At 40.7% G+C, this 22,270-nt stretch overlaps 1 protein-coding gene across 4 annotated transcripts in view; it reads right to left on the bottom strand.

Moving 5' to 3' along the window:
* znf385c (zinc finger protein 385C) overlaps nt 1-22,270 on the bottom strand; it is a 147,255-nt gene that overhangs the window by 42,388 nt on the left and 82,597 nt on the right. Inside the window, exon 1 of one of the 4 annotated variants that reach the window (XM_026164374.2) lies at nt 14,069-16,113. The exons of the other annotated variants lie outside the window; for them this stretch is intronic. Coding sequence (XP_026020159.1) covers nt 14,069-14,078 — 10 coding nt within the window. The 5' untranslated portion in view covers nt 14,079-16,113. Of the gene's footprint in view, nt 1-14,068; nt 16,114-22,270 lie in introns of those variants that run through there. 4 annotated transcript variants of the gene reach the window in all.

Below are 22,270 nucleotides of genomic sequence, written 5' to 3' on the forward strand. Positions count from 1 at the left end.
ACTACTGTCACAAAAGGCATGGCAGCACATAACCCATTTCCTAAGGTTTGCTTACCATAAAATTAATTTACTACTGTTATAATACCATGTAGAAAAATACTGTATTATTACTGAAATAAGGGTACATTCAGTTAATTTCTTTATCTATTTTATATCAAATATTGAAATGTCAGTTTCAGACTTTCATTACAGTGGTTGAGTTAACTTGAAAGAACCTTTTTTGAACTTAGAAATTAACATGAAGCAGCATAACAGGCACTGGGTATAAAGTGAAGCTGTTATGGACAGTTTTATGTGTGTAAAAGAAGTACTAAAAAACACTATAAAAAGTAATATGACATTCCCTAAATGTTAGGCAGAAACTCAAAAGTAGCATAAGGGTTAAGAAGGTCTGTCTTGAAATGCACATCACTGGAGCGCCATTTACTGTAACCTTTCCCTCGCCTTTTAATAGCTGCCACAGAAACGGCAGAACCACGGATCACTGCCATTCACTAGGGTGCACTGAGAGTGGTAGTAGATGTCCTGATGCTTGTGGCTGCACAAAGGTGAAAAGTGTATCCGAACATGAAGTTGGCTTCAGCTCTTGCCGTACTAAAGATGTGTGTTAGAATAGATGAAAATCACTACTGAGAGCCAATGGAATAGGTCGGGACAGGTAGACAAATAGAGAGGCTAGAGGCTGTTGTCGCAGATGATGTCAAAAACACAGGCAACCCATGGGGATTGTTTAGTTTAACACCAGTGAAAAACCAAACTGAATCACAGGAATTCAATCTGGTTCACTCAGCCTGAACAATAGCCTGTGACACCTGATAGATTAAGAATAAGCCTCCCATTTTCTGCACACATATTCATGTGGACATCTGCATGAACACGCACACACACACACTTGCAAGAATGCATGCAAAAGCAAACAAGCTCTAGACAAAATGATGAATGGATTTCACCTTCAGGCAACTGGGGAAAGAGACAGACATTTCTACCCCTCGGCCAACTCCTGCTTCAGACAAAATAACAAATGGCTGAATGATATAGTGAGCTGTCCCCCCTGGTTGCAAAATGGGAATGGAACCACAGTTTTGAGACAGCAGCTACAAATGGCCCATCTCTATAACCACCCTCTTTTTCTCTCTCTTGTTCTCTCAGCTGTGCATCCACACAGACCTTGGCACATCTCAAAGATGGATTAATCCCGATTGAAAGTTGCTGAAGTGTCCTCAAGCGTCAAAGCGTTACTACTTATGAGGAGAGAGTGTGGTGAAGATGATTCAAAAGTCAGAAAATAAGCTCTGGGGTCATTTAGGATGGACAAACACCCACAATGCAGGGATATCCTGTAAAGTGCACTACACTGCATTAAGCCCAATCATATTTCTTGACAATCTTCTTCCAGGTCTGCCTGTGGTAAGCCTTGGGCTACTGCTGTTGGAATGGCATGAATGCGATGCTTCTAACACTCATGCTGGCATGAATATCACAGTTCTGGCTGCCGAACGAAGCACTTCCTCCTCCTACATTGCCTCAAATGCTCTGGAACATGATTTTAATGTGGTACTGTAACATTATTAGTTCAATGTCAACACTCTCTAGACTCTAGACATGTGTAGAGAGTCCATTGAAGCAAACTGTTCATTTTAGCTGTAGCTATTAATAGTATAGTTTGACTGCTATTGTTTTTTTTTATGTTAATTTTGACAGCATTGGCCCACTTCACACTTTATATGATCATGTGTCATGTGGGAAAACATAAATTTGGGAGAAAAGTGGATAGTCTTGTTGCCTCGCCAGAAGAAGGTAATCGGTTCACATATTGGTGATTTTCATTTTTTAACACTTCTGCGTGATCAGTGTGATTTTTTTTCTCCCCCAAAAGGCAAAATAAAATGCACAATATATTTTAAGCAAAAATTTAAAAAAATGTCAGATGTTGCAAATATGATACAAATTAAAACCAACATATGCAAATTAATATTAATATGTAAAAAAAAAAAAAAACAGTAGTCAGAAGGTTCAATAAACACTCCATTTTCAAAAACATTTTATTTTCTAGCAATTATTTGATAGTTCAGGCTTTAGAGGTGAAACTAGCTGTGGATGTAAGGTGGAGGATGTGCTTAAAGTGTTTAAAATGAAGCTCTGTATAAAGGCCTGATTAAAAATGGCTTGTAGTTTAAAGCGCTTTAAGTGATTAGTACAACTAGAAAAGAGCTACACATGCTAGCCCATTTCATTTGTATTGAAATTAAACAAAATCTTACTGCAATTAACTACTGTTTTTTTTAATTAGCTGTGATTGTGATACTATGAATATTGTCGATATCTTTTTATATCTATGGCTACATTATGCCCTATAAACATTAGTGAACTCACTGCCTACAAGAGAAATATAGTCAATTAAGAAAAACAGCAGCTTCTTTTTTTTGTACTTCTTGCATATTATATTTTTAATGAATATAAATATTTGTCTTAATGTTCAATACATTTTTAAAGTTATTGTTCTGTTCATTCTTATTGCCATGAACAATTAAAGCATAGTGTATTCATCGTGTTTGCAATGTAAACCAAAGTAGTTGCCTTTCCTAATTTATATATGACAAAATGCATCTCTCTATTAAATCAATGCTCATTTAGATCAAAGCCACAATGTTGCATAAGCTACAATGTTCTGTTTATTTGGCTTTTCTGCATTTTAAAGATTCATGTCATGAATATAAGCGTTGTTGTACAGTGCGCATTAGGACAGCATCTTACGTGTTACCTCATTCCAGACATCACATGGATCAACCTCATGTTTAAAAAGGCATCGAACACTATACAGCTGCTTCAGATGACAATTTTTATTGACCCTTGGCTAAGGTACTTTAACCTCGACTGACTGTGCGGGCCTCAGCTAACCCACTTCAATCTGTCTGCTGTTGTCTGCTGAAACAAAGAGGATTACCGTTAATCTGGTCTTAATAACAGCAGGAGAGCCTACTCTACACAGCACTTCAGAGAATAGGACTAATAAAGAAATCATGAGGATCAAACAGAGAACAATTACATCTAATAAAATCAGTTTTGTTGATTGACTACGAGAAAGCGAGCCGACGCAGGTTTTGATTGGACACGATTACACTTGAATGTATTTTTTAAGAGCAGCTCAACAAATACCGAAGTTTAATAATATAACCACGGTATGATGTAATTAACCCTGTATCGCTGCATTTAGACTTGGTTTTAAGGTTTCCGCCATGAAATTCATCAAACAATATAGATCAAATGATATAATTTTAACCTCAGCACTTATTAGCACCACTTTTAATGCAAGACAAAATTTCCACCACTTAATTAAGGTAATTAAGTAACTTGATTACAGACGGCAGCTTCCACCCTTGCTGACACAAGCGAGCAGAACCCTGCATGTATGAAATGGGTCTGAGAACCTAAATGGCACAAAGGCTCCTGATGAGGTGACAAAAATAGGTTTGATTATCAAAGAGAACAAAAACAGGATTTGATTGCAGTAATGAGCGAATGGTTTTAACAGGTGGAAGTATAGCCGGGGAAGTGTACAATTCGCAATCCCACCTCATTAGTAAGCAAATGAATTCAATCACCTCTCTTTGATAAGCGGCTTGATAAATCCCTGCAAAGTGGTGTCTGGCTTTGGCTGCAGCAAGCAGCTTTAATAGGTGCAGACAAACAAACCCCAGTCAATGAAGCTAGGGCTCCACAGGGAGTGAAAAGTATTTTTTTTGTACTGGCTCCAGTAGCTCCACAAATTTTATTCATATGTCCCTCGAGAGAATAGCTGCAGTATGCTTGTGTTCAACAGGAGGGTGGAAGTATCCAACGGGCACGGCTATGTCAGAAAATGTAAATCTAACAAGACAAGCTGGGTCTTCCATGGAATCTAAAAGAGTGCCAGGGCAGCTCCTTGAGCCCAAATCATCTACAATCTACAAAATATCTGATCCCCTGCTGAAGTTTGCTCCTTTACAAAGAAATGAATGCTCTCTAATTTTTATGGAGAGACAGAGAATATTAACCACAAATCCAGAAAATGTCACTTAAAGTTAAATTGGTGTTTGATCACATGGCTTAGTAGTTGGCAGTGAATCTTTTGTTGGCAAGCAAAGCAGTAAGACCTTTATTGTAGTTGGTCACCGGTTTACACACATCTCCTGAGGGATTTTGGCCTACTACCCTTTACAGAAACTTTCTAAATCCTTTAGGTTTCCTTACTGCTCCTTGGGATCTTGAAACTTCTGCTTCCTAAACAGATTTCAAAGAGGACTGAGGTCTGGAGACTGCTTAGGCTACTCCATGAGCTTAATGTGCTTCTTCTTTAGCTACATGTCATGAGACAACATCTTGCATGGAGTGCAATTCATGGTCATTTTGGTCACATCAGCTCACCAATCTTCTTGTTTATGGTCATTCCAGCCCTGTGCATATCTACAGTTTTGTCCCTGACATCCTTTGACAGAATTTTGGTCATGCGCATGTTGGTGGAGAGGTCTGCGTGGAAGGAATTGATCTTGTGCACAGCTATACACATAATGGGTTGAGATCAAGATTATTTGTAATTGATTAATTGTAATTGTAAGTGTCCTGGTGCAGCCACAACAACCTGGTGCTGAATGCCCAGAAGACAGTGGAGATTATTGTGGACTTCAGGAAGCACACAGCCCCACTCCCCCCCATCATCCTGACTGACACCCCCATCACCTCTGTGGACTCATTCCGCTTCCTGGGTACCACCATCACCCAGGACCTGAAGTGGGAGCCCACCATCACCTCCGTCATCAAGAAAGCCCAGCAGAGGATGTACTTCCTGAGGCAGCTGAAGAAATTCAACCTGCCAACACGGACGATGATGCAGTTCTACACTGCAATCATCGAGTCCATCCTCACCTCCTCCATCACCGTGTGGTACGCTGGAGCCACTATCAGGGACAAACAGAGACTGCAGCGTGTTGTGCGCTCTGCTGAGAAGGTGATTGGCTGCAGACTCCCATCTTTGCAGGACCTGTACACCTCCAGGACATTGCGGCGTGCAGCTCGGATCTCAGCTGACCCTTCTCACCCTGGACACAGTCTGTTTGACCTGCTCCCCTCAGGCAGGAGGCTCCGGTCCATTCGCACCAGAACCTCTCGCCATAAGAACAGTTTCTTCCCCTCTGCTGTTGGACACATGAACAATAACCATATGACTGTTCCCACCACTAACACATGACCCTACGCTGTGTTCACTGCATCATTCCATGTTTGGCACTGATCACCACCTGCACTCATGTATATATCTTTCAACGTAGCACTCTTAATTCTTATTCTCATGTATATATCTCATGTATATCTCATGCACATATCTTCCCACGTAGCACTTTTAATTCTTATCCCTACTTTTATTTTTTTCCATGTCTATTTAAGTGCTATTTATGACACTATGTTTGCACTGAAGCACCGCAGCAATTTCCTAATGTTGTAAACCTGCTCAACATTTGGCAATAAACCCCATTCTGATTCTGATTCTGATTCTGATTCTAATCTGTTGGAGCCAGAACTATATGTGGGTTCTAGGGGATCAAAAACATATATTTTTCTGGATTTTTCATTGAGAAACTGTTCATTTCTTTAGTAAATGAGCAAATTTCTAAGTTCATCAGGGGATAAAATAATCTCCCCCACTCTACATGAGAGATTTTCACCTAGATGAGAGAGCAACACTGTAACACCATTACTACCACCTGCTGCACCACTCTGTGCTCCCATAACAGTGTCCAACAGCAGTATTTGATCAATCACTGGGACTGCAATCAGAGAGAGACACAATGAACTAAGCAACAGACACAAACAGAAGGATGACTTGTAGATAATATGGATCAGATGAAGACCTAATTCTCAAAAAACTAATGTGGTCCAGAGCCCAAGCAGCACAGATCTCAAGTCTCATTCTCAGCACTGTCTTCAGTGAGGCTGTGACATTTGAGGCATCAAAGGCCAATCGATATATTTGTTGTGTTAGAGAGGGGACAAGAGTGCAGCATTTGAAAACAGCTTAGACTGAGTCAAACTAATCTCCGGGCAACAAATCCACTCTGCAGCCCTAATCAATTCGTTATACGGCGTCTTCTCGAATACACATTTGCACCTATGCACAGACGCGCACGTGAGTAAGGCACTGTGATGATTAGCTTGTCCCATTTAATCATTTCCTATTAGAGACACCTGCAAGGTTGAAACAGTCTTATGTGATTACGTGTAATCACAGAAAATGTCACATTTGAATGATAAGCAGCATGAGAAGACGACATGAAACATGATGCCCTGCATTTTTACACCATAGAATTATTAACTTTTCTCATGCATTTGAAAAAAAAGAAAAAAAAAAAAGCTTTTCTTGTTTAAGTCTCACAAATGTGTGAAAAAAAAACCATTCACACAAGGCTCACACATAATTATGCATATGCTGCGCAGGCGTATAAATACAAGCACCCACACTGGGCTGTGGGGGGGGGAAAGCCTATCTACTGTGGATAAAAGACATCCCTTATCAGCTTCCTCATAGAGGAGCTGGGAATGAAGGCATTTACTCAAATGAAAGAGCAGCTTTTGGAGATAAGCCGAGAAAGACGAAGCCCAACTAAGCTTTCAGATTGGACTGGGCCTATAGAGGGAACAGAGGAGGACGGGAAAAAAATAGAGACGTAAAGGATGGATGGACAGACGGATGGATGATAGATGGGTGGATTGTTGATGAAGTGATGGGAGGATGGTGTAGGCTCCTTTTTGGTGAATTTAAGTGCAGTTGTGTGAGGCAGATGTGTGCATACAGAGGAGGAGTGTGTGGCTTTTGTCTGCGATAGAAGTGCTTACATAAAGAGTATTTAGAGGATGTGGGTGTAAAAGCTATTGTGTTGACCCCAGTATTTAGTCTGTGCAGGCGTGCATGTGCTTGTCTCTACCTTGTGTCTATCCCTGTGCTCAGAGCTGGCCCTGTCTGCACAGTGAGCTGGCACATCTTCTCCGCTGCACTGGGCTGTGAGCTGTGCTAGAATAACCCACTTCAAAGACACCCATTGTCACACACTAATGTGGCAAACGACAGCTAGCACCACAGAAATCAGCACACACTGAGACTGGATATTCCCTCCGAGTCTCTGCGATGGGGGAAGAAGGGTGGCGTGGGTGGGGAAGGGGGGGAGTGAGGTTTGTTCGCAAACACGCTGCTGTGCCAACATTAATCATGTAGACTCTCATAAAATCATTAGAGCTGATCATTCCCAGTCAGTCTCTCTCCATAATGGCTCGGTACTGATGACAAAAAGCAAGAATGCCAATTTCTGTAAGAAATGCAAGCCAACACAGTCACACACGGACACCTTTGTACTGTGCAAAAATATCAACATGGAGAACTGAGGCAGCTGAACTAAACAGAAGGCTTTAGATGAAGAGAGCTTTTATTTTACATGTTTTATATATAATTATGCCTGCACTTTAGTTTGATTCGTAGAAGGGAATGCAGGTGTAGTTCTGTGTGTGTGACAAAAATTTGCATACAGCATTTTTTTATTTTTGTATTTTTGTACATCACAGGTTGCGAAAGTGTTGTCCCCTGTACACAGAGTCTGTTAGTTTGTATGTGCGTCACAGTGTATGCATGTGGTTTGGAGAAGTGGGTGCTTGTGAGTACAAAAAAAATGCTTACTATAAATATTGGTAACTGCATCTTGGGTGTGTGCACAGAAAATACAAACCACACAATTGGGTAATTGCATTTTGTCAATTGATTTATGTATATTCATTTGTTGTTTGTACCACAGCTGAATTTGCTGAGTTCTACCTTTTCAGTGATTTGCTGAATACCCCCAATCCTTTTTAGCCACAAATATTTGAACATTTCCTCAAGTGTATAATTTATTTCCAGTGTTTACTATTTGCAAACATAATTGATGGAAATAAGCCTCTAACAGCGAGTGCTGATAATCTTTTTTTTAAATTTTTATTTCTGTTGAAGGGCAGTTCATCGTTTTTTATGTTTTATAGATTTGTTGTCTTTTTATGACTGAAAAAAGTCTGTAATAATTCCAGTTTTTCTGTAAATTGGTGTTTGTGCATGTGTGCATATAGGACAATGACTGGATAATAATTTCCTGCCACTGTAGTTATTATTGAGAACACTGCACTGTTAAACGCTCATGAGATGGCGTACAGTACAGGTGAAGGTCACCATCCTGACTGCTGACAAAGAGCTGGAGCAAAGATAGCCATTAGAGCTGGATCACTGCATCTTCTGTTTACACTTCCAACCATTTACACACTCGCTGCACTCTATTAAGCCCATTGGACCCCTGAGAATTGCAGATTGGTGGTCAGGGCATGAGGTTCTGATGGCTGGATTTGACTGTAAAATCGATGGCCTTTGTCTATATAACTGCACTAGCATGAGGATCAGTGGCTGTGAAAGTAACAGTCTGATTTGAAGACCTAGAAATACACATGGAACAAAGAGAGAATTGAGAAACACAGATTAGGAAAGATGTTCCATCTCCTTTTTAGGTTTTATTTCCTTTATGCTCATTTATTCTCCCTGTCTTCTAATCCCCCAGTCTGTTGGTTTAAAGGCCTTTAGCTCTTCTGTCACTCATTAGAGTGAGAAGTAGAGGTAGTCACAAGTAGAGGTCAGAGCATCAAGTAGACCAGTCACCCACTTCAGCTGAAAGCTGCATTACCAGTTGAAGAATTCACAAGCTCAGAAAAATACACAAATACACACAAGCACAAAGTGCAAGTGATGTTTTGCTGTTTCTCTTCAAGGCCTCCATCTTTAGCCTCAGCACCCAGGGAATGAGAGGCTAAATGGTGAAGTTTTGGTGCAGAGTGCAGCGTGGGAACATTTCTCATGTTGTCAGAGCTCCCGCTGAGGCTCACATATGCCTACAGCTCTCAGCATCCAGAAGCCATCACTCCAGCAGGCGGGCCAATCAAACCCATGCTGTCACTTCAGTGAAATGACTTGAACTGGCACTCACACACAGGCAATTTCCCCACGGGGAGCACAGGGACAAGAAGGAGTACATACGAACCATGCGTTCAAATGCTACACACGCAAAAGAAAACACACGTAGCCCTATAATGTGCCGCAACAGAAATCAGACTTTTCCACAACAGCCTCTGTTACAATGAAAAAAATATTCCAAGAAAAAGATCTAATGAATCTAATGAAAGAACCAACCGAGGAATCTGTGTACAGCTGTGCATTCTTTGCTTTTCTCGACAACTGTTCATCCAATCTACCTGAAGCTGACTCCTGGGAGGAGGCGAAAAAACAGCACCCTACCTTTTCCAAATAGTGGCTACAATGCCATTCACACTTGGAGAAGGTCTGCAGAAGCAGAGAATAACTGAAGTGTAACCAGTTGTACTAATACTGTACTCCCTGGAAAGAGAAGCGCAGAACTCTTCTGTGCTTGGGAATGATTGGCACTTGAATATACCTGTCTCTCAGATCACTGGATTTGATAGTGATTAGGCTTAGGGAACTCGGTGAATAGAGACAGGTCCAAACTTGGCCTCATTCTGCAGGTCTGCTTTGGAACAAGAAAATAGCACAACTGAAACTCCTTGTTCTTCCGCATAGGGCGGCCAGAGAAGTAACTTATCCAGGAGCTCTGCCAGCTCTCACATCAAGGCCATTTTCTCCATCTACGATGATAAGACCGTTTCCACAAGGCCAATAAAAAGGGACATGGAACTTGACTGACTGCCCAACCATACAACCACAAGTGGACTTCTTCGCTTTACCTTTTGCTTGCTCTTACACTGTAATTTGAGCGGAAAAAAAAATCATAATATTGTCTTTAATTTTGCTAAATTGGAAGTTCAAACTATTTTCAGTAGTCAAGAACAAATCACTACTGTAATAATAAATTCTTTGACCTTCAATCTTTGCTCTTTGCTGACCTCTAGCTTGTCTTAACGCTTGCGTGCACATCCGTGTATCCGTGTAGACAAAGCTTGTTATGCTCCTGCAGCAGTCTGCTCAGTCATCCTGTTCTCCAACCTACCTAAACATCATTTGGTCAGAAAGATTCAGTCTCAACATCAAAATGCGCCCACTCAAATGTGTAATTTCGCTTTGATTTATGACATGCAGCATTCCTTTTATGTATCCAGTTACATTTACATTTTCTCTCAGTAATAGTGGAGATAAATCAAGAGATGCCCAGCAACGTTTGCAGGACACTTCCCTCAAGGAATTTGTTCCAGACTAAAAGTGTACTCCACTAAGTGCGACTAAAAATAGACAGTTAAAAATAATAATAATAAACAGCGATTATACTTCTTGCATTAATCATGACTTCACTTGACCATCTAAATGTTCAGTCTGAGACTCAGGTGTATTATGTTAGCAGTGACTAATGTAGCCTTAAACTACTAACTTACTCCAAAGCCGCACTTTCCTCATTATTAAATTTTCATCTTCAGCTTCATTGGATGTTCTGTCCAAAGACCCAGCCCTTTTATGACACATAAAGAATTCCATCAAAGACTGGAATTATTATCATTATTAATATTTTTTATTTATTTATTTCGGGGGATTTTTTACACTCTAATCTCAAAAGTCCAAACGCGCCGTGACAAAACACACTGCATTATGATTAGAATTTCTGACTCACATATGAAAACACCATATCATCACAAACTACTCTAAAAAACAGTAAACACAACAGCTTGACAATGTGCAACGACGTGAGAGTTTCTACGAGAAGAATCAGTCTTTAAATTTACACCTCATGAACTGATTTCTGCTGGGAAAGATAAAATGAGATCAAGATTAGTGACTACAGCAAAAAGCAGTATGGAGAACAAGAGTTTTGGAGTAATAACACATCCCATTGTTCCCGTTACCTGGAAGCAATGGCAGCCCGGGACATTAAAGTGAAAGATTACCTCACACAGACATCGACAACTGCATAAAAGTGGGAAAGAACTTTACTCCAGTGGATAAAACATATAAAATGCAGTAAGATGAGAAACAATAAATATGAAATAATATACTATTTGTGGCAGCACTCTTTCATTTCCACACAAGATTTTTTACATAGATGATGCAGATTAATAGGGACTGAGGTAATGAAAAATACAAAAGTCACTTTAACTACTTGTTGGGCTACTAAAGTGGGTTATTTGTCTTTTCTGGGCACATGCCTGCCTGCGTGTGTGTGTGTGTGTGTGCACATGTGAGAGAGAGACAGTAGGCAGAGGTGTGCTGAACAGAAGCTGGAGAGTTTCCACCTTCGTCCCTCTGGTCCGTGAGGGATGAATGAAAAGACAGGAGGCTCGGGAGATTCATCCATCATAATGAGTGATGAACACACAGACACACACACAGAAGAGCACTCACTCCGTCAGTCCAGACAGGGGCCCACAGCTGCTCTAACCAAAAAGACACAGTCGGCGTAACACACACTCGGGAAGAGCTTGTTCGTTTAATCGGCTGATGGTTTGGTGATGGCACAGATGCGTGGTTTGTGGGAAATGAACCAATGCCTTTTCATTAACATCCTCATTTACATCCCCTCCACCTGCACCACCACTTCAAACAGCCATTGCTCCCTACTGCTTAGAAGACCCTGCAGCTTCTGCAGATCAAAACTAGAAACAAGTCCAAGTGGACACTGACACTTCAAGGTCAAGCAATACAAATGAAATTATACATTCAGCTAAAATCTGGAAATCACAAATAGTATGTTTATGAATAAATCATTCGTTTTACTTAAAAAAAATACAACTCTACTTTTAGGGTGTGGCCAGTCCACAATAAGTGGTTGCAGTCTGTAATCCTAGCCCTGTGTAATTACCCCTGATCAACCCTGGGACCCCTTTAGCTCAGATTAGCCCTGCTTCCTATGCATCCCCCACCTCAGATCCCACAGACAAAAAAAAGGTTGGAAGTGGAAGAATGTCGCCCACTCCCGAAGAAGCCTATAATCAGCTCTCCCGCAGCCCTGCAACCTGTCCCCCGCTTGTGCGGATGATGGGGGTGTTGTGGATGGATGAGTGAAGTAAGACAAAGTCAAGCCCCCACTACCAGGTCTTTTGCTCTTCAACTCAATACTGAAATATTCAATATGAAGAGAACTGTCTGTGTCAGAAGACAGCAACACAGTGACTAATAATGGCCATTGTCCAGTAAAGGCTGTTATCTGGAACTGAGAAGAAGCCACTGCCGCCAAAGCTCCCCAGTGACACCCCAACTGGCTTTTACGACGACATAATGGCCGAGAAGAAATCAGCACAGGACAAAGGCCCAAGTAGTTAGGGCTCCATTTGACAGAAGAGCAGTTCTTTATGAGCTGACTAAAAGGGCGAGTGGGAAAGAACGCTGACGAGAGAGGGAAGAAGATGGTATTTCAGTAAAACAGTTCAGTGTTGGAAGCTTTTGGTGCTCCATGGACGATAGTTTTTACTAGTGTAGGGATTAGAAGGTTGCATTTGTGACATGGAGTAAATATCTAGAGAAATGCTAATGCGGCATCCATTTGCATGAGTCATTTGCCCATGCTCCGAAGCCATTTTAAGAGCACCGAGATCGCAAATCACCACACAGTCACACTTATGGCGGGAGCCATCACATCCAGAGGTCTGACACAACACTATGAGTGTATTTCTTTTAGATCTTTGTGAACTGGATGTTTTTCCCAAATTCAGCTACATTTTCTGTTTATTTGTCTCTGAAAGTGAAATAAGGAGTACTCATAGAAGCACTGATATGCAATGCAGGAACAGTTGCATTTTGTTGAAGAAAGGTAAGACTGCACTGAGCCATGAACATGCTTTAAATCAGGATTTTAGATGAAGGACAGGGGCCCAGCAGCTTGGGTCCATTAGACATTCTTTGTTCAGCCCATACACACAAAAAATACACCTCCATTGAGATTGAGTTAATTATGCAAATGAAGTTCTCTTTTCTGGATTTAGTGGGACAGCTTTTACACTAATGCCTATGCCAATTTTATCAGATTCAATCAAAACATACTAGTAATCATCAAAGCTTTATTTTTAAGCCCCCAAAAGGTTGAGATCTTCAAACATCACTACTTGAATAGTTCAGGGTAAGCTGGTCAATTTTATTTATTAATAAAAAAATGAACAACGAGTTGTTTGAAGGCACACTGACACGTCAGGTTAATGACGTCGTTCTTCACAACGAGCTTATGATGCTTATTATCAGGAACTGGTTTACAAATGTCCACTAATTATAGTTCCCCCCCCCCCTCCCACACACACACACGCACGCACACACACACAAGCAAACGTATTTATTTTATTTATTTAGCTGATGTTTGAGAAGGTCATTTTTTCTCAAACAGACTGATGTTTTGTTTTGAGTTTTTTTTTTTTATTATTACTGATGACTCGGAACGTTGTGACGTTTTAAATGAAAAAAGAACAACACCATATGAATGATAATCTACGGTGGAAGTTTTCGTGATAAAAGATACAAGTTCCATCTATGGGCCGAGAGGACTAAGGAGTGTGAGGTGTCGGTAACTCCGAACCACCCAGGACGCACACTTTTGGTTGAGCTTCATATAATCTGATAGAATAGAATAGAATAGAATAGAATAGAATAGAATTCAACTTTATTGTCATTGCACATGCACAGGTACAGGGCAACGAAATGCAGTTTGCATCCATCCAGAAGTGCTTTAGTGATATAGATATATTACAATGCGGTGATTGTTGATGCACAGTCATGTAATCGACGGCGCACAGGACATTCATGAATAAATCATAAAAAAAGACACTTCAAATGGTCAACTTGCGAGCCCGATAAATGACTGAATCCCTGGATTTTTCATTTTTCCCGACAAGGACTTTTAGCGCGCCTGCTCCACATAGTGTGTTTGCATTAACATGCTTTAAGATCTTTTTTTACCCATCGACACTGTTGCAACGCGAAATCCTGAAACGGTTGTATTTGGAACCTTTCAGGAATCTTTCGTGTATTGCTTACTCAGCGCAGCCGCGTTATCACCGGTAAAGTGGAGAACTGTAGGTGTTTAACACTTACCGATCAGCATCGTGGCTCCAGGACCGTATCTGTGAGTCTACAGCTCGGCGTGTCACCTGCCGTGAAAACGGTAAAAAAAAAAAAATATATATATATATATATATTTACGCACTTTTATCCCCAGAGAGCGAGGACAGCACGAAGGTGCGAACGGTAGGCGTACGGCACTTAAAGAAGAGCCTCGGAATGTGCTGGAGCCGATTTTAGAGGACTTGTTTCCTCTCCTGTCTTTCCAAAGACAACTCTTTTTGTCAACACTGTATCCTTTACTCCCCCGTCTTTGGTGACCAATTCCCAGGAAATCTTAGATCCTATTGATGCGCGTTCTCCTCAGTTAAAATCCTATTGCTCGTGCTGCTGCTCCGCGTGGCCTGAAGGAGGCGAGGGATAGGAGTGTGGTAGCGAAGCTGGGTGTAATTGCCTGTTTCTTCTCTCTCTCTCTCTCTTCTCTGAGGTCTCTCTGAGTTCTCTCCTCCTGTCATCCTTTCCTCTCCAAAGTCCCACATCTTTCTCTCTCCTCCCCTTGGTGAGCCCCTTTAACATGACAGGGCTGCACAGAGACAAGCTGCACACCTGTACAACTTGGCAACACATTAGCCATCTTGTCAAACTTACTGCTTTGTAGGTCAGCACTAGGAATGACGTTGGCTTCAGATATGTTCTGCCATGCAGCCTCAGAAAAACAAAGATAAATTAATCAATAAAATAAAGGCAGAAGCAGTAAGCAGGTCTGGATAGAAGAAGCATGACAGGTGCACGGTAAACATGAAGGGAAAGAAAAGAATATTTTCTGAGACAGGTTTCCGTTCGTGCTCTCATAAGTATGATTTGTGCGCACTTGTCAAGGCAACTGTCGTGTGTGCACTACAATGTGTGAGTGAGAGCAACGTGAGAGTGACTGCAAGTGATGGTTTCTCACAGCCGTCTCTTCTGCCAGTCTGCGCCTCCTTTGTGTCTCTTCTTGTCGATGCATCATTTGGTGAAGCTGACACATATTCGGGGATTTGAAATTGGCTGCGAGAGCGCAGAGAGCCTACTCGGAATTAAATTTCTGTTTGTTCAAATGGCGTGTTGTGTGTTATGTGTGTGTGTGTTTGTGTGTGTGTGTAAGTAGATTGTGATTTGAAGGGCCTTGGTGTAATGCTAAGCTGTCCTGGAGCTACGCCAAAGCACATCTCCCAGGGTGCTATCGGGAACTTAATTACAGCATTAAATTGCTCCCTCTCCGCCTCTCCTGCGCTTGCAGTTCACTTCCTCTTCGTTTCCATTTTCGCCCCTTTCCGCTTTTCTACTTAAACTGTATTTCTACCTAATCATATACTTTGTCTCTTCTCCCCATCTGTCTGTCTCTCTCTGTCTATATTGTTCCTCTGCTTCTAGTTTATTCAATTTGCTGCTTTGGCTGAAATGCCCACTGGTCCTTGCTGTGTTCATGTCATTGTGAAGAGGGCTTTCAGATGTTTTTTAAATTGTTCCTGACATCCGCTGTCCAAGTCAAAAATAACGTGTTCATCAGCTGTGTCTGCTGTCCATTCAAAGGGTCTAATTCAACCTTTACATTAAACTGATACTATATACATGATGCTCTTTAACAGTCAGTTTGTCATGATGCTATTAAGAGTGCTGTTCCAAAGAGTAAAGCTGCAAGTGAGAAAGTGGAGCATGGCAGCAGGGAGAGGTTGTAGTGATCAGATTGCTGATAAAGAGCTCCTTTTTAAACATGAAATATTGTCTCTGACAGAGTGTTGTGCGGGGTGTGAACTACCTTTCTTCTCCAATCCAGGTTTCTGTTCCTTGCCATTCACAAAGGCAGCAGTAGACCCAGAGACTCTCCTTTGGGGCAGAGTAGGGGACACAGGGGCAGCTGGGCTGTTCTGTTGCCTCATGCCAACCATCAGCCTACAGGCTGCCATGCCAGAGCCTGGGCTAATTAGAAACACGGGAATCGCTCCAAGCTTTACATCAGTCAGCCTCAGCCAAGAAGATTTGTTCTAGCCTATTTGTTCCATACTGTATGTTAAGAGAAAACAATGTTTACACCTCTCTGAGGGACTAAATAAAAGTCAATTTTTCCACCGCAAAGCCTATGTGTATTTTTAATAATATATTGAGGAAAGGCTCTTTTATAATACTGTCCATTAAGGACCTTTTGCAGTGGCTTAATAATAGTTGCTCTTAGCTGCATCACAAGTCAAGTTCTAGAGTAAATCTATGAGGCTGAAAAATGAAATCGGAGCACAAGTGCCAAAAACTGCAGTCCTTCAAGAGGCCACTTGAGGCTGGCACCAAAAGTGAAACTAATCACATAGACTTCTCACCTTTACAGCTGAAATCAATATGTTTACATCTCAAATGGGGGTAGGGAGGAGGGACAATTATAATTAAAAAAAAGTTGTGCATCATTACAGGCATGGCCACTTAGATGAGGGGTGAATACAGAGAAATGTAACTCGTAGCTGTCGAGTAGGTCTTGACTAATTTGAGTCACTAATTAGACCTCTTTTTAACTACCTGAAAAATAATATTCTGGCAAGCTCCAAGATTATATTAGAACTTAAAGCTTATAATTTAGAATTTCAAGACCCCCAAAAACAAAGATAGAAAAAGCATTACATCTAAAACTGAGTCTTCCAAACAGGACCTCACAAATCAGTGAGTGATGTCACAATGTCTATGCCCTCCTTTAATATGGCCTAAAGTTGGTGTAGGTAATTATATTCAGCTTTTGAGTCCTAAAGCAATTACAGCACTACAGTGGAAACCCATGCCATGAACCTGCCAGCACACAGTTCTTGTGCTGATGTTAATGCCAGAACAGGTATAGGTGACAAGGAAGGAGTCCACACACTGAGAACTCAGTAGTTACTGAGTGAGCAACATGCTGGCTGTAAAACAGCCTGTTTCAGTTTAAGCATTGTTTTCAATTAATTGCATTCTCAAAAAAATGCTTTGCCTCACTCCCATTTCTTCTTGTTGCATGTTGAAGCTATACTCGAAACCTTCTTAACTCATTCACTGCCAGCCATTGGCAGTGAATGAGTTAAACCCATTGACTCATTCACTGCCATTGACGGCTATAGACGTCAATGGCAGTGAATGAGTTAAGATCCAACCATGCAAATTATAATTTTTTGCCACTTTTCAAGTGGTCTTAAACTTTTGATTGGGACTGTATTAGAGAGCCTGATTCACTGTGTCTGTTTTCTTCAATTGCCGTACACTGGTTTATAACATAAATTTTAATGTTTATTTCCAACATTGGTATAAGAACAATTCTAAGTCAACTGGATTCCAAGGGCATAAGCCTAAGTGAATTTATGACTACATGTAAAAGTCAGGGTGAGTTGCAGGGATTCACACCTTTGATTTAGTTCTGGCGGAGTGATCTTTACTGTGTTTGACTTGACAGGCTGTGGCATGAACCAAGAATACACTATGACCAAGTGAAAATTGTAAAATTAGCTCACTTAACTAGTGAAATTTCCATCTAAATTAAAACGAACAAAATCAAAATAGCCTCACATGGTGAAGCTTTTTCTACATGCTTAAAAAACACGATGAGGAGCACAGATACATTTCCACATGAGTGGAACTTTTTTCACATTGCCAGCATTTTCACTCATTTATGCCTAAATGGATGTAAGAACAGATGGTCTCTTAAAAATAAATACTAGATTGACTTGTCAGGATGATACAACATAAAGGAGTTTTCTTTTTCATGATTATATTGTTCAGACTTTTGAGCCATTTGACCTCCTTTGTCATTGGATCAGTGTTCAACTTGTTCATTTCAAGTTGCTACGCTATACACTGAAAAACAATGCAGGAAAAAAAAGTCTGACATTACTGTTCCTTTGTGAGTTGCGGGACAGCAAATCTGTAGTTAACACTGGTGGACTTGCTGCTGAGAGCCAAGTATCTATGGTGATGAGTGACAGATCCTGGAGAGGAGAGAAGGTCAAGCTGTCACACTTAGGTTTAATGAAATTGTGTTATCTTTCCACAATTGTGTTCTTTTGTACACCGTCTGGCTCTGTGTAAAGCCACAGATTTTTCACTGGAGTCAGTTGTGAGACTTGGCGATTTAAAGAAGAAGATCAGACATGTTGAAAAGTTTGTTTACAAGTTAAAAAAACAAAACAAAGAACACGATTGCAAAAGAAACATTTCTGCTAAATGTGACATATGCACAGAATATGAATTGTTGGCTGGTTACATTGCACGGAGGTGAGGTGGAAACTCCAGAAGAGGTGAGCAGCTTGTGATTATTATGCAGTACGTGTAAACGCTGTAGAGTGCTGACAGTGTCGCTGCAGTGGGTTGGGTGGGTGGAGAAGTGTGGGACAAAGAGCGAGTGCGTGATGAGTGATCAAGACCTGGTGGAGGAGGGGGTTAGATGTGAAATATGGAGATAAATGTTGTCACCTGACAGAATGATGGCGGTGTATCACGCCATGCAAGCCTAATATCATGTGACATCCATTTAGCCGTGGCATCTGGGCATCACTACAACATCCTCTTCTTCCTCCCTTCTTCACATTCACCACAAATATCACAACTTCCATTAGTTATTAACAGATGGCAACAAACAGCAAGAAAGTCTCTGATGGGAAGTTCATCTAGTCTCTCAACAGCAGCCTGATCAATACCTGTCAACGCCTGACAGCCTTGTAATGTCCACCTTTTTGTTTTCCAATATGCGGCGGGGATGTGAGAGTGCGATAAGAATGGCACCGCTGTTTTTTGATGAGTTGTTTGTATAAATCTATGAAAGCATGAGGACGAGAGCTTGGGAGTGTGATTTACTAAGAAAAACAAATGCTTTTTCGCAGCCCTTGAGGTTAATGGATATGATGCATAGCTGCAGATTATCTTCTTTATTCTGTACAGAAGTCATTTTTTCTGTAATTTACTGGACAGCACAACAAGAAGTGCAATCAAATCTAACCACAGCCATGCTGTTTTATGATCCCAAATACATGCCAGAGCGTAATGAGTGACAGGCTAATTAATGAAAAAGAAAAGAAGTTAGCTCTGCCTCTCTTTCTCTAGTGTTCCAAGCCATCGGCCTCCTCAATTAGAGCTTTCTCTGCCAACCTGCTGCTGAGGCTTGAATAGGTAATGGCTGGCAGCAGCAGAGGAGGCTAACAGCCATCGCTTTCTCTTTCTAAACTAACAATAGTCCTCTCCTCTCTCATTCCCTTCCTCCACAAACAGTTTTCACTCTCCCCCTTTCTCCTTAATCATAAACTTTATCTCTTACTCGTTCTCTCATCTCGCACGCGCTCCTCTTTGAAAGCCTGACACTAAGCTCTCACTTTTTAAATTGACATCCATGGATCTCCCTCTTTCTCAATCCCTCTGTCAATTTGCTTACTTCAATAGCATTTTTTTTCCCTCTTCACTATCTCTCACTAGACCCAAATCTCTTTCACGCCCTCTTTCTCTAACAAACAAACAAATGAATTGAAGAGCACTGGAAAGGAACATCCTCAGAGCGTAACGGCCATGCCGGCTACCTGACTGACTGACTGAAAGAGAAACCAACTAAGTGACAGAAAGACTGACAGCAGGTTGAAGGAACACTGAGAAGGTAGACTGTGAGGCGCTAAAGTAATTTAAAAATGGGCGGACAAGAAAGACAGATGCTGATGGGTGACAGTGTAAGATGCCCAGTCCCATAAAAGCACCTGAAGGCAAGTCTAAGAGCGGGCATTAAAGGAGAAGAGACCAAGTGTCAAGTTATTAGCTTGTTGTTCAGCTCACTGATGAGCTTCCCAGCTTGTGTCTCTATGTCCCTTATTAACATATACTGATTTGAATGACTAGCAAAAAGAGAAAACAAGCAAATTACATAAATTATACGACTACATGCAAACCCCGGGATTTAAAATACAATTTAAAATCACCCCAAAAATGAAAAACAGATACTAATAAGAGCACAAGTTTTTTTCAACAACATGCTGTGTGGTTCACCTTATCTGTCTTGATAAGGAAATGTGTTGTCATCATGGAGTGTCATATAAAAATGCTTAGTTAGCTCCCATCTGTGTTGTCCTTTGCAGCCATTCTTGATGCTGCAAAGGATTGCACCTGGGAATATTGTGCTGCCATCAGATAACAGTTCTGGTTTTAAGACCTGCAGTGTCTGCATGAGGTGCTGGAGAGGTGGCTGTGCAGATTTGTCAGCCTGGAAGGTTGTCAGCCTGTTTTGGACCTCTATGTTTAGTTTTCATTTCACCTGCTGACTCCTTTTGTTTTTCACTTCATATTTACTCACTAGTTAGGTTTGTGCACATGGACACACCTTGCACATTAATGATGGCACAATGTTAACTTTGAAAAAACTGCATTATTGATGCCCCAGAAATGAAATATGTTAATATTTCTATTTTTTTAAATAAAGCAATTCTAATTGTTCTTTGACTCTTAAATGTGTTGATTAATTTTGGGGGTCAATAATTAGCCATTACTAAAAAGTAAAAGGTAAATTTGTTTAAGGAAATTTTATGCATCTTTTATGTTTTATAAAAGAGTAACAAGCCATTGGTAATAACATTTGACCAGGTTGTAAAAAAAAAAAAATCTATTTGGTTAGTTTTTATCCAGCTCATTAATTCATCATTTAATTCACCATCCCTTACTTTCTGTAAAAGGGAGATCCAGCGCATCAGACAAAAGTACACTTATTAATAACTTATTGCTGCACCATTTACAACATGTATAATCTATCATATGTGAAGTGGTGAATGTTGCAGAAATAAGTTAATAATACATGTATTTTGGATTAATAGGCTGAAGATCCTTTACACAAACTAGGTGGTCATATTGATGAATTAAACAGCAGCAGTAAAGACTACAGAAGTAATGCAGCTAGAGGACATACAGTAAATTAATTATTAATTTTCCACAGCCTTCAAACCCAGAATGTCTTTAACAGAATGGCTTACAACAGCTATATAAAGAATTAATGAATGATTTATAAACCATTAACCTCCTAGGACCTGGCGTCCACATATGTGGACATCACATTTTGGGTTATTTAGACCAAAATACTCAATTTTGCTCTACAAGGGCCTGATATCCACTTACGAGGACATTATACTGCTACTGTTCTAATGAAATTTTAAACGAATGTCCTCATATGTGGATCTCATTTTTCTTAGAAGCAAAAATTAGGTAAAAAATAAATAAATCTGGTAATTCTTTATTTTTACATTCATCGGGTCCCAATCAGCCCAAATATCAAAGAGAAATTAAAAATGCATGCCGTGGAAGAGTTCGCGTCTTAGGAGGTTAATAGAATAGCAACTTATTGAACGGCTTGTAAAATGTGCTGCCCAGAAAATGACATCATTCTCACAACTGTAATGTTATAAGCTAGGATCATGAGTTTTGTTTGTGACCAAGATTTTTCTTGTTTACATGATAACATCTGGATTCACCAGACTTCCCTTTTTCCATTAGCAAAGGATGGCAAGTTGCTTTGCAAGATACATTTACATAAACTCCTCTAAAAATAAACATAGCTCCTCATATCTGTTATATCTAACAATATTTCTTGTTTGAAGTTTCCACTGTAATGAGAACATTAGAAACAGTAACATCTGTCTGGTACTAAATCATATTCTTACTGTATATCACCTGGTGTCACTCAACATATTGGCTGCTGGGGTGTTTCTTTAAAAAAAAAAAAAGTAGCACATAGTGTCAAATATCTAGATCATATGCGTTAACCCAGAGGAGAGAGAGGCTGACAGCCCAGTATGACACTGCAAAGTGTGTGTGTGTGTGTGTGTGTGTGTGTGTGTGTTGTGCTTGTAAGCTCTGCCACCTGCACATTCCAACTCATCACAACAGGAGAGAAGACGTCCCATTTAGCATCACTGTCACATACAGTTTCACAGACAGACAAACACAAGAAGAGAGAGGAAGAGTATGTATGTGAGTGTGTGAGAGGGAAAGAGAGATCGTGGTAAGAGGGGAAGATGGCTTCCCTAACATAAATAAATCATCAGTGTGTTTCGTCGCCTTGGCTGGGTTCACAAGTGGAAGATGAAGGAGCGTAACAGTGAGGGGGAGGAGGAGCTGAAAAAGAGGGAAACCGATAAAGAGGGAAACTGCTAGGTGAGGGGAACAGCAGGCAGGTGGGAATCCTGATGTCTCAGGTGGAACAGAAAATGTCTACTGTCAAACTGATGT

Source organism: Astatotilapia calliptera, chromosome 4, assembly GCF_964374335.1.
Source record: "Astatotilapia calliptera chromosome 4, fAstCal68.1, whole genome shotgun sequence".
NCBI classification, from domain to species: domain Eukaryota; kingdom Metazoa; phylum Chordata; class Actinopteri; order Cichliformes; family Cichlidae; genus Astatotilapia; species Astatotilapia calliptera.